This window comes from Dendropsophus ebraccatus, chromosome 4 (genome assembly GCF_027789765.1).
Source record: "Dendropsophus ebraccatus isolate aDenEbr1 chromosome 4, aDenEbr1.pat, whole genome shotgun sequence".
Taxonomy (NCBI): Eukaryota; Metazoa; Chordata; class Amphibia; order Anura; family Hylidae; genus Dendropsophus; species Dendropsophus ebraccatus.
This window is the reverse complement of record NC_091457.1, coordinates 171,648,289-171,660,761: the sequence shown is the minus strand read 5'-3', so window position 1 is coordinate 171,660,761 and position 12,473 is coordinate 171,648,289. Positions and strand designations below refer to the sequence as shown.

At 52.8% G+C, this 12,473-nt stretch overlaps 2 protein-coding genes across 3 annotated transcripts in view; one reads left to right on the top strand and one right to left on the bottom strand.

The window, feature by feature from the left end:
* LOC138789136 (putative ferric-chelate reductase 1) overlaps positions 1–12,473 on the top strand; it is a 567,372-nt gene that overhangs the window by 49,125 nt on the left and 505,774 nt on the right. The gene's annotated exons all lie outside the window — the stretch shown is intronic.
* INPP5F (inositol polyphosphate-5-phosphatase F) overlaps positions 1–12,473 on the bottom strand; it is a 55,822-nt gene that overhangs the window by 40,631 nt on the left and 2,718 nt on the right. The window contains exons 2-4 of the mRNA XM_069967739.1: positions 8,864–8,944; positions 8,078–8,214; positions 5,622–5,750 (exon numbers count right to left, since the gene is read on the bottom strand). Of these exons, the coding sequence (XP_069823840.1) occupies positions 5,622–5,750; positions 8,078–8,214; positions 8,864–8,944 (347 nt within the window). The remainder of the gene's footprint in view (positions 1–5,621; positions 5,751–8,077; positions 8,215–8,863; positions 8,945–12,473) is intronic.

Here is a 12,473-nt window from a genome sequence, read left to right as displayed (position 1 = left end):
ACACTCTATAAGGAGGAGGGGGAGGAGGAGTCCTGACCATAGGAGCTTACACTCTATAAGGAGGAGGAGGAGTCCTGACCATAGGAGCTTACACTCTATAGGGAGGAGGAGGAGGAGTCCTGACCATAGGAGCTTACACTCTATAAGGAGGAGGAGTCCTGACCATAGGAGCTTACACTCTATAAGGAGGAGGAGGAGGAGGAGTCCTGACCATAGGAGCTTACACTCTATAAGGAGGAGGGGGAGGAGGAGTCCTGACCATAGGAGCTTACACTCTATAAGGAGGAGGAGTCCTGACCATAGGAGCTTACACTCTATAAGGAGGAGGAGTCCTGACCATAGGAGCTTACACTCTATAAGGAGGAGGGGGAGGAGTAGTCCTGACCATAGGAGCTTACACTCTATAAGGAGGAGGGGGAGGAGGAGTCCTGACCATAGGAGCTTACACTCTATAAGGAGGAGGAGGAGTCCTGACCATAGGAGCTTACACTCTATAAGGAGGAGGGGGAGGAGTCCTGACCATAGGAGCTTACACTCTATAAGGAGGAGGGGGAGGAGTAGTCCTGACCATAGGAGCTTACACTCTATAAGGAGGAGGAGGAGTCCTGACCATAGGAGCTTACACTCTATAAGGAGGAGGGGGAGGAGGAGTCCTGACCATAGGAGCTTACACTCTATAAGGAGGAGGAGGAGTCCTGACCATAGGAGCTTACACTCTATAAGGAGGAGGAGGAGTCCTGACCATAGGAGCTTACACTCTATAAGGAGGAGGGGGAGAAGGAGTCCTGACCATAGGAGCTTACACTCTATAAGGAGGAGGGAGAGGAGGAGTCCTGACCATAGGAGCTTACACTCTATAAGGAGGAGGAGTCCTGACCATAGGAGCTTACACTCTATAAGGGGGAGGAGGAGTCCTGACCATAGGAGCTTACACTCTAAAAGGAGGAGGGGGAGGAGGAGTCCTGACCATAGGAGCTTACACTCTATAAGGAGGAGTCCTGACCATAGGAGCTTACACTCTATAAGGAGGAGGAGGAGTCCTGACCATAGGAGCTTACACTCTATAAGGAGGAGGGGGAGGAGGAGTCCTGACCATAGGAGCTTACACTCTATAAGGAGGAGGGGGAGGAGGAGTCCTGACCATAGGAGCTTACACTCTATAAGGAGGAGGGAGAGGAGGAGTCCTGACCATAGGAGCTTACACTCTATAAGGAGGAGGAGGAGTCCTGACCATAGGAGCTTACACTCTATAAGGAGGAGGAGGAGTCCTGACCATAGGAGCTTAGGCTACGTTCACACAGAGCAAAAGGAGCGGATTACGCAAGGAAATATTTCCGCCTCAAATCAACTGACGCTGAATTCCGAGCAGAATATAAGCAGAATGCAAGCAGAATCCCTGCGTATTTTGCTAGGAAAGTGTTCAGCTCGTAATCAGCTCTTGACAAATTCAGCGCGGAATACTCGAGGAATCCGCGCTGAATCCGCATGCATTCAGCGCTGAAATTCAGCGAGTATTTGGTGAGTAAACTAGACTATACCAGAACATATACTAGAATCCTCCTCCCCCCCCTTTTCTCCATTTCCGCGCTGATTCAGCGAGTAATTTCCGCTTGTATTACGCTTGTATTCCGCGCTGAATCCGCGCTGAATCCGCGCTGAAACAGAAAATCAGAGCCCCATTGATTTGTATAGGCTTCCGCTAGCGGAAGAATGAACATGTTCATTCTTCTGGCGGAAAGCGGATTAGTTCAGTGCGGAAATTCCACTGTGTGAACTGCAGAGCAGAATTTCCATTCAACACAATGGAAATTAGCTCTGCACCTATTTTAACGGCTGAAGTTTCAGCGCTGATTCAGCGCAGAAATTCAGCTGCTTTTGCTCAGTGGGAACGAGCCCTTACACTCTATAAGGAGGAGGAGGAGGAGTCCTGACCATAGGAGCTTACACTCTATAAGGAGGAGGAGGAGGAGTCCTGACCATAGGAGCTTACACTCTATAAGGAGGAGGAGGAGGAGTCCTGACCATAGGAGCTTACACTCTATAAGGAGGAGGAGGAGGAGTCCTGACCATAGGAGCTTACACTCTATAAGGAGGAGGAGGAGGAGTCCTGACCATAGGAGCTTACACTCTATAAGGAGGAGGAGGAGGAGTCCTGACCATAGGAGCTTACACTCTATAAGGAGGAGGAGGAGGAGTCCTGACCATAGGAGCTTACACTCTATAAGGAGGAGGAGGAGGAGTCCTGACCATAGGAGCTTACACTCTATAAGGAGGAGGAGGAGGAGTCCTGACCATAGGAGCTTACACTCTATAAGGAGGAGGAGGAGGAGTCCTGACCATAGGAGCTTACACTCTATAAGGAGGAGGAGGAGGAGTCCTGACCATAGGAGCTTACACTCTATAAGGAGGAGGAGGAGGAGTCCTGACCATAGGAGCTTACACTCTATAAGGAGGAGGAGGAGGAGTCCTGACCATAGGAGCTTACACTCTATAAGGAGGAGGAGGAGGAGTCCTGACCATAGGAGCTTACACTCTATAAGGAGGAGGAGGAGGAGTCCTGACCATAGGAGCTTACACTCTATAAGGAGGAGGAGGAGGAGTCCTGACCATAGGAGCTTACACTCTATAAGGAGGAGGAGGAGGAGGAGTCCTGACCATAGGAGCTTACACTCTATAAGGAGGAGGAGGAGGAGGAGTCCTGACCATAGGAGCTTACACTCTATAAGGAGGAGGAGGAGGAGGAGTCCTGACCATAGGAGCTTACACTCTATAAGGAGGAGGAGGAGGAGTCCTGACCATAGGAGCTTACACTCTATAAGGAGGAGGAGGAGGAGTCCTGACCATAGGAGCTTACACTCTATAAGGAGGAGGAGGAGGAGGAGTCCTGACCATAGGAGCTTACACTCTATAAGGAGGAGGAGGAGGAGTCCTGACCATAGGAGCTTACACTCTATAAGGAGGAGGAGGAGGAGTCCTGACCATAGGAGCTTACACTCTATAAGGAGGAGGAGGAGGAGTCCTGACCATAGGAGCTTACACTCTATAAGGAGGAGGAGGAGGAGTCCTGACCATAGGAGCTTACACTCTATAAGGAGGAGGAGGAGGAGGAGTCCTGACCATAGGAGCTTACACTCTATAAGGAGGAGGAGGAGGAGGAGTCCTGACCATAGGAGCTTACACTCTATAAGGAGGAGGAGGAGGAGGAGTCCTGACCATAGGAGCTTACACTCTATAAGGAGGAGGAGGAGGAGGAGGAGTCCTGACCATAGGAGCTTACACTCTATAAGGAGGAGGAGGAGGAGGAGGAGTCCTGACCATAGGAGCTTACACTCTATAAGGAGGAGGAGGAGGAGGAGTCCTGACCATAGGAGCTTACACTCTATAAGGAGGAGGAGGAGGAGTCCTGACCATAGGAGCTTACACTCTATAAGGAGGAGGAGGAGGAGTCCTGACCATAGGAGCTTACACTCTATAAGGAGGAGGAGGAGGAGTCCTGACCATAGGAGCTTACACTCTATAAGGAGGAGGAGGAGGAGTCCTGACCATAGGAGCTTACACTCTATAAGGAGGAGGAGGAGGAGTCCTGACCATAGGAGCTTACACTCTATAAGGAGGAGGAGGAGGAGTCCTGACCATAGGAGCTTACACTCTATAAGGAGGAGGAGGAGGAGTCCTGACCATAGGAGCTTACACTCTATAAGGAGGAGGAGGAGGAGTCCTGACCATAGGAGCTTACACTCTATAAGGAGGAGGAGGAGGAGTCCTGACCATAGGAGCTTACACTCTATAAGGAGGAGGAGGAGGAGTCCTGACCATAGGAGCTTACACTCTATAAGGAGGAGGAGGAGGAGTCCTGACCATAGGAGCTTACACTCTATAAGGAGGAGGAGGAGGAGTCCTGACCATAGGAGCTTACACTCTATAAGGAGGAGGAGGAGGAGTCCTGACCATAGGAGCTTACACTCTATAAGGAGGAGGAGGAGTCCTGACCATAGGAGCTTACACTCTATAAGGAGGAGGAGGAGTCCTGACCATAGGAGCTTACACTCTATAAGGAGGAGGAGGAGTCCTGACCATAGGAGCTTACACTCTATAAGGAGGAGGAGGAGTCCTGACCATAGGAGCTTACACTCTATAAGGAGGAGGAGGAGTCCTGACCATAGGAGCTTACACTCTATAAGGAGGAGGAGGAGTCCTGACCATAGGAGCTTACACTCTATAAGGAGGAGGAGTCCTGACCATAGGAGCTTACACTCTATAAGGAGGAGGGGGAGGAGGAGTCCTGACCATAGGAGCTTACACTCTATAAGGAGGAGGGGGAGGAGGAGTCCTGACCATAGGAGCTTACACTCTATAAGGAGGAGGAGGAGTCCTGACCATAGGAGCTTACACTCTATAAGGAGGAGGAGGAGTCCTGACCATAGGAGCTTACACTCTATAAGGAGGAGGAGGAGTCCTGACCATAGGAGCTTACACTCTATAAGGAGGAGGAGTCCTGACCATAGGAGCTTACACTCTATAAGGAGGAGGGGGAGGAGGAGTCCTGACCATAGGAGCTTACACTCTATAAGGAGGAGGAGGAGTCCTGACCATAGGAGCTTACACTCTATAAGGAGGAGGAGGAGTCCTGACCATAGGAGCTTACACTCTATAAGGAGGAGGGGTCCTGACCATAGGAGCTTACACTCTATAAGGAGGAGGAGGAGTCCTGACCATAGGAGCTTACACTCTATAAGGAGGAGGGGTCCTGACCATAGGAGCTTACACTCTATAAGGAGGAGGGGGAGTCCTGACCATAGGAGCTTACACTCTATAAGGAGGAGGAGGAGGAGTCCTGACCATAGGAGCTTACACTCTATAAGGAGGAGGAGGAGGAGTCCTGACCATAGGAGCTTACACTCTATAAGGAGGAGGAGTCCTGACCATAGGAGCTTACACTCTATAAGGAGGAGGAGTCCTGACCATAGGAGCTTACACTCTATAAGGAGGAGGAGGAGTCCTGACCATAGGAGCTTACACTCTATAAGGAGGAGGAGGAGTCCTGACCATAGGAGCTTACACTCTATAAGGAGGAGGAGGAGTCCTGACCATAGGAGCTTACACTCTATAATGAGGAGGAGGAGTCCTGACCATAGGAGCTTACACTCAAAAAGGAGGAGTCCTGACCATAGGAGCTTACACTCTATAAGGAGGAGGGGGAGTCCTGACCATAGGAGCTTACACTCTATAATGAGGAGGAGGAGTCCTGACCATAGGAGCTTACACTCAAAAAGGAGGAGTCCTGACCATAGGAGCTTACACTCTATAAGGAGGAGGGGGAGTCCTGACCATAGGAGCTTACACTCTATAAGGAGGAGGAGAAGGGGGAGGAGTCCTGACCATAGGAGCTTACACTCTATAAGGAGGAGGAGGAGTCCTGACCATAGGAGCTTACACTCTATAAGGAGGAGGAGGAGTCCTGACCATAAGAGCTTACACTCTATAAGGAGGAGGAGTCCTGACCATAGGAGCTTACACTCTATAAGGAGGAGGAGTCCTGACCATAGGAGCTTACACTCTATAACTCTATATGCCCTCTGACTCCTGTAGTCAGGGGGGCGGGGCTCTGTCAGGCCTCTCACCTTTTTCTTATTGGGGGCAGACACATTGGATTTGATTTGGGTCAGGGTCTTCATGAGGAACTTGGAGTCATCAGGAGACGCTGTGATCTTCTCCGCTTTGTTTATGCCAAAATGGTGTTTCTTACAAAGCTAAAAAGCAAGAGAAAAGAAGTCAGAAAGAGCCCCCCCAAATACCGGGACCCCCCCCCCCCCCTAACACCCCCAGCCTCTATATACCATATATAATAGGACAGTGACCCCCCCCCAGCCTCTATATACCATATATAATAGGACAGTGACCCCCCCAGCCTCTATATACCATATATAATAGGACAGTGACCCCCCCCAGCCTCTATATACCATATATAAGAGGACAGTGAACCCCCCCAGCCTCTATATACCATATATAAGGGGACAGTGACCCCCCCCCAGCCTCTATATACCATATATAATAGGACAGTGACCCCCCCCAGCCTCTATATACCATATATAATAGGACAGTGACCCCCCCCAGCCTCTATATACCATATATAATAGGACAGTGACCCCCCCCCAGCCTCTATATACCATATATAAGAGGACAGTGACCCCCCAGCCTCTATATACCATATATAAGAGGACAGTGACCCCCCAGCCTCTATATACCATATATAAGAGGACAGTGACCCCCCAGCCTCTATATACCATATATAAGGGGACAGTGACCCCCCCAGCCTCTATATACCATATATAAGGGGACAGTGACCCCCCAGCCTCTATATACCATATATAAGCGGACAGTGACCCCCAGCCTCTATATACCATATATATAAGAGGACAGTAACCCCCCAGCCTCTATATACCATATATAAGAGGACAGTAACCCCCCAGCCTCTATATACCATATATAAGAGGACAGTGATCCCCAGCCTCTATATACCATATATAAGGGGACAGTGACCCCCCCAGCCTCTATATACCATATATAATAGGACAGTGACCCCCCCCCCAGCCTCTATATACCATATATAAGAGGACAGTGACCCCCCCAGCCTCTATATACCATATATAAGAGGACAGTAACCCCCCCAGCCTCTATATACCATATATAAGAGGACAGTGACCCCCCAGCCTCTATATACCATATATAAGGGGACAGTGACCCCCCCAGCCTCTATATACCATATATAAGGGGACAGTGACCCCCAGCCTCTATATACCATATATAAGAGGACAGTGACCCCCCCAGCCTCTATATACCATATATAAGAGGACAGTGACCCCCCAGCCTCTATATACCATATATAAGAGGATAGTGACCCCCCACCTCTATATACCGGGCAGTGACGGCCTCCCGGGGTAGCTGTATGCAGCAGTGTGGGACCTCATTGGCCTAGTATAGGGAAATTGTAGAAGCTGCTTCCTGCAGGTGGCGCCCCCGTGTGGTTCATGAATAATTACACATGCGGCTACACTTCTCACGGGTGGGATAATCCGAAACCAGAATAAGGCCGGGAGTAGAGGAAGATATTAGAATCCAGGGCGGGAGATCTGGCTACTAACATACATACATGCTTGAAATTCCTCGCCTGTTCATCTCCGGCAGAATTCAAGCAGAATTTCAAGCTCCATTGACTTTTATAGAATTCCTCTAGCGGAATCCACCAAAAGAATTGTCATGGCAATTTTTTTGGAGGAATGCGTACCTGCGACGGAACTTTCCTGATGGAAATTCCGCCATGTGAATGAATAGAAAAACACCTTTTTTACAAGGTGGAATTTCAAGCAGATTCCGCTCAAAATTCCACACAAATTTCTCAGCGTGAACATACCCTAATACTTCACACACCCGCCCAGCACCCAGCCCTCCCCCTACACCACCTTATTGCACCTAACAATGAGCTCCCCATAATCCCCCTCCTAGCCGGCCCGGTGCCCTCCCCGCGTATCCTCCTAGCCGGCCCGGTGCCCTCCCCGCGTATCCTCCTAGCCGGCCCGGTGCCCTCCCCGCGTATCCTCCTAGCCGGCCCGGTGCCCTCCCCGCGTATCCTCCTAGCCGGCCCGGTGCCCTCCCCGCGTATCCTCCTAGCCGGCCCGGTGCCCTCCCCGCGTATCCTCCTAGCCGGCCCGGTGCCCTCCCCGCGTATCCTCCTACCCGGCCCGGTGCCCTCCCCGCGTATCCTCCTAGCCGGCCCGGTGCCCTCCCCGCGTATCCTCCTAGCCGGCCCGGTGCCCTCCCCGCGTATCCTCCTAGCCGGCCCGGTGCCCTCCCCGCGTATCCTCCTAGCCGGCCCGGTGCCCTCCCCGCGTATCCTCCTAGCCGGCCCGGTGCCCTCCCCGCGTATCCTCCTAGCCGGCCCGGTGCCCTCCCCGCGTATCCTCCTACCCGGCCCGGTGCCCTCCCCGCGTATCCTCCTACCCGGCCCGGTGCCCTCCCCGCGTATCCTCCTAGCCGCCCCAGTACCCTTTGTATACAACAGGGCATATTTTACACTTACCTCCAGCTCGAGATCCTGCGGTTCTTCGGTGGACAGTGGGATGACGGCAATCTTTGTGATTTTGAAGATTTCATGGTTTTCTGGAAGAATTCCAATCAAAGATTTCTGTCGAATTAGTAGAAGCCACCAAGGGAGATCTGTGGAAAAATTACCCATGCGGACATCAGCAGCAGTGTCACCAACCCAGATGGCATAGCCCCCCCCCCCAGCACGGAGATCCTTTATGTGGATGCACTCCATGCTCCCCCACTGCCACCCCTGTATCTAGCCCCCATGTAGGGTGGGTTTAAGGGGATGACAGTTGGATATGACAACCCCCAGTGATGTCACTATTAGTATATACCTATGGGTCAATAGCAGCCCCCTATACACAGTATCCCCACCCAGTGATGTCACTATTAGTATATACCTATGGGTCAATAGCAGCCCCCTATACACAGTATCCCCACCCAGTGATGTCACTATTAGTATATACCTATGGAGTAATAGCAGCCCCCTATACACAGTATTCCCCCACCAGTGAGGCCACTATCTGCCGGTAGACAGCCATTCCCGTCTTACTGGTCTTCAGGAGGAAATCATAATGATAAGTGAGTGCCGAGCCGTGTTATCTTCATCCGGAGTACACAGAACAATGGCCGCCGGCCAGAGCCAAGCTATCATATACAGAGCTGTGTATATATACATATATATATATATTATAGCTGTAATACAGAGATCACTGGGGGGACAGAACATGTATGATACATGATGGAGACAGTACCTCCTAATGGTGAGGACTCTTACCGGTGTGCAGCTGCACCTTCCCAATAATTCCTTCCACCAATCCCAGACAGATGGGGTTCCAGGCCAGAAGCAGATCGGTGGCTGCCGGGGAAAGGGAGAGAGAACAACCATAAAGCACAAGACAGCAAATGCTACAGATAAGGGTGAGAGCCCCCTCATGTATGTGCCCCCGGATGCTACACCTACCCCTCCAACCCCACAAAGTGACCCCAACCCCACAAAGTGACCCCAGCCCCACCCCAGAGGGGGCCCCGGCCCCTACGGCTACACTGGGCCCACCCCAGAGGGACCCCGGCCCCTACGGCTACACTGGGCCCACCCCAGAGGGACCCCGGCCCCTACGGCTACACTGGGCCCACCCCAGAGGGACCCCGGCCCCTACGGCTACACTGGGCCCACCCCAGAGGGACCCCGGCCCCTACGGCTACACTGGGCCCACCCCAGAGGGACCCCGGCCCCTACGGCTACACTGGGCCCACCCCAGAGGGACCCCGGCCCCTACGGCTACACTGGGCCCACCCCAGAGGGACCCCGGCCCCTACGGCTACACTGGGCCCACCCCAGAGGGACCCCGGCCCCTACGGCTACACTGGGCCCACCCCAGAGGGACCCCGGCCCCTACGGCTACACTGGGCCCACCCCAGAGGGACCCCGGCCCCTACGGCTACACTGGGCCCACCCCAGAGGGACCCCGGCCCCTACGGCTACACTGGGCCCACCCCAGAGGGACCCCGGCCCCTACGGCTACACTGGGCCCACCCCAGAGGGACCCCGGCCCCTACGGCTACACTGGGCCCACCCCAGAGGGACCCCGGCCCCTACGGCTACACTGGGCCCACCCCAGAGGGACCCCGGCCCCTTCGGCTACACTGGGCCCACCCCAGAGGGACCCCGGCCCCTACGGCTACACTGGGCCCACCCCAAAGGGACCCCGGCCTGAATTCAAGTGGAATTTTACTGAGCAGCGAGAGGCAAAGTCACAGAAAAGATTCCTGTAATAATATTTATCAAAAACTGAAAACACGAGGAGCCGAGAATATCCGAACCGAACGCCAAACATCCCATGTATCATCCCGCAGAGACAGAGCAACTGCAGGACAGTATACAGCACCTCCTGCAGGGTATACAGCAGTGTACAGGACAGTATACAGCACCTCCTGCAGGGTATACAGCAGTGTACAGGGCAGTATACAGGACCTCCTGCAGGGTATACAGCAGTGTACAGGGCAGTATACAGCACCTCCTGCAGGGTATACAGCACAGTATACAGCACCTCCTGCAGGGTATACAGCAGTGTACAGGACAGTATACAGGACCTCCTGCAGGGTATACAGCAGTGTACAGGACCTCCTGCAGGGTATACAGAACAGTATACAGCACTTCCCGCAGGGTATACAGCAGTGTACAGGACAATATACAGCACCTCCTGCAGGGTATACAGAACAGTATACAGCACCTCCTGCAGGGTATACAGAACAGTATACAGCACCTCCTGCAGGGTATACAGCACAGTATACAGCACCTCCTGCAGGGTATACAGCAGTGTACAGGACAGTATACAGGACCTCCTGCAGGGTATACAGCAGTGTACAGGACCTCCTGCAGGGTATACAGAACAGTATACAGCACTTCCCGCAGGGTATACAGCAGTGTACAGGACAATATACAGCACCTCCTGCAGGGTATACAGCAGTGTACAGGACAGTATACAGCACCTCCTGCAGGGTATACAGCAGTGTACAGGACAGTATACAGCACCTCCTGCAGGGTATACAGAACAGTATACAGCACCTCCTGCAGGGTATACAGCACAGTATACAGCACCTCCTGCAGGGTATACAGCGGTGTACAGGACAGTATACAGCACCTCCTGCAGGGTATACAGCAGTGTACAGGGCAGTATACAGCACCTCCTGCAGGGTATACAGGACAGTATACAGCAACTCCTGCAGGGTATACAGCAGTGTACAGGGCAGTATACAGCACCTCCTGCATGGTATACAGCAGTGTACAGGACAGTATACAGCACCTCCTGCAGGGTATACAGCAGTGTACAGGGCAGTATACAGCACCTCCTGCAGGGTATACAGCAGTGTACAGGGCAGTATACAGCACCTCCTGCAGGGTATACAGCAGTGTACAGGGCAGTATACAGCACCTCCTGCAGGGTATACAGCAGTGTACAGGACAGTATACAGCACCTCCTGCAGGGTATACAGCACAGTATACAGCACCTCCTGCAGGGTATACAGCGGTGTACAGGGCAGTATACAGCACCTCCTGCAGGGTATACAGCAGTGTACAGGGCAGTATACAGCACCTCCTGCAGGGTATACAGCAGTGTAGAGGACAGTATACAGCACCTCCTGCAGGGTATACAGCAGTGTACAGGACAGTATACAGCACCTCCTGCAGGGTATACAGCACAGTATACAGCACCTCCTGCAGGGTATACAGCAGTGTACAGGGCAGTATACAGCACCTCCTGCAGGGTATACAGCAGTGTACAGGACAGTATACAGCACCTCCTGCAGGGTATACAGCAGTGTACAGGACAGTATACAGCACCTCCTGCAGGGTATACAGCAGTGTACAGGACAGTATACAGCACCTCCTGCAGGGTATACAGCACAGTATACAGCACCTCCTGCAGGGTATACAGCAGTGTACAGGGCAGTATACAGCACCTCCTGCAGGGTATACAGCGGTGTACAGGGCAGTATACAGCACCTCCTGCAGGGTATACAGCAGTGTACAGGGCAGTATACAGCACCTCCTGCAGGGTATACAGCGGTGTACAGGGCAGTATACAGCACCTCCTGCAGGGTATACAGCGGTGTACAGGACAGTATACAGCACCTCCTGCAGGGTATACAGCGGTGTACAGGGCAGTATACAGCACCTCCTGCAGGGTATACAGCAGTGTACAGGGCAGTATACAGCACCTCCTGCAGGGTATACAGCGGTGTACAGGGCAGTATACAGCACCTCCTGCAGGGTATACAGCGGTGTACAGGGCAGTATACAGCACCTCCTGCAGGGTATACAGCGGTGTACAGGACAGTATACAGCACCTCCTGCAGGGTATACAGCGGTGTACAGGGCAGTATACAGCACCTCCTGCAGGGTATACAGCGGTGTACAGGACAGTATACAGCACCTCCTGCAGGGTATACAGCAGTGTACAGGACAGTATACAGCACCTCCTGCAGGGTATACAGCACAGTATACAGCACCTCCTGCAGGGTATACAGCAGTGTACAGGGCAGTATACAGCACCTCCTGCAGGGTATACAGCGGTGTACAGGGCAGTATACAGCACCTCCTGCAGGGTATACAGCGGTGTACAGGGCAGTATACAGCACCTCCTGCAGGGTATACAGCGGTGTACAGGGCAGTATACAGCACCTCCTGCAGGGTATACAGCGGTGTACAGGACAGTATACAGCACCTCCTGCAGGGTATACAGCGGTGTACAGGGCAGTATACAGCACCTCCTGCAGGGTATACAGCAGTGTACAGGGCAGTATACAGCACCTCCTGCAGGGTATACAGCGGTGTACAGGGCAGTATACAGCACCTCCTGCAGGGTATACAGCGGTGTACAGGG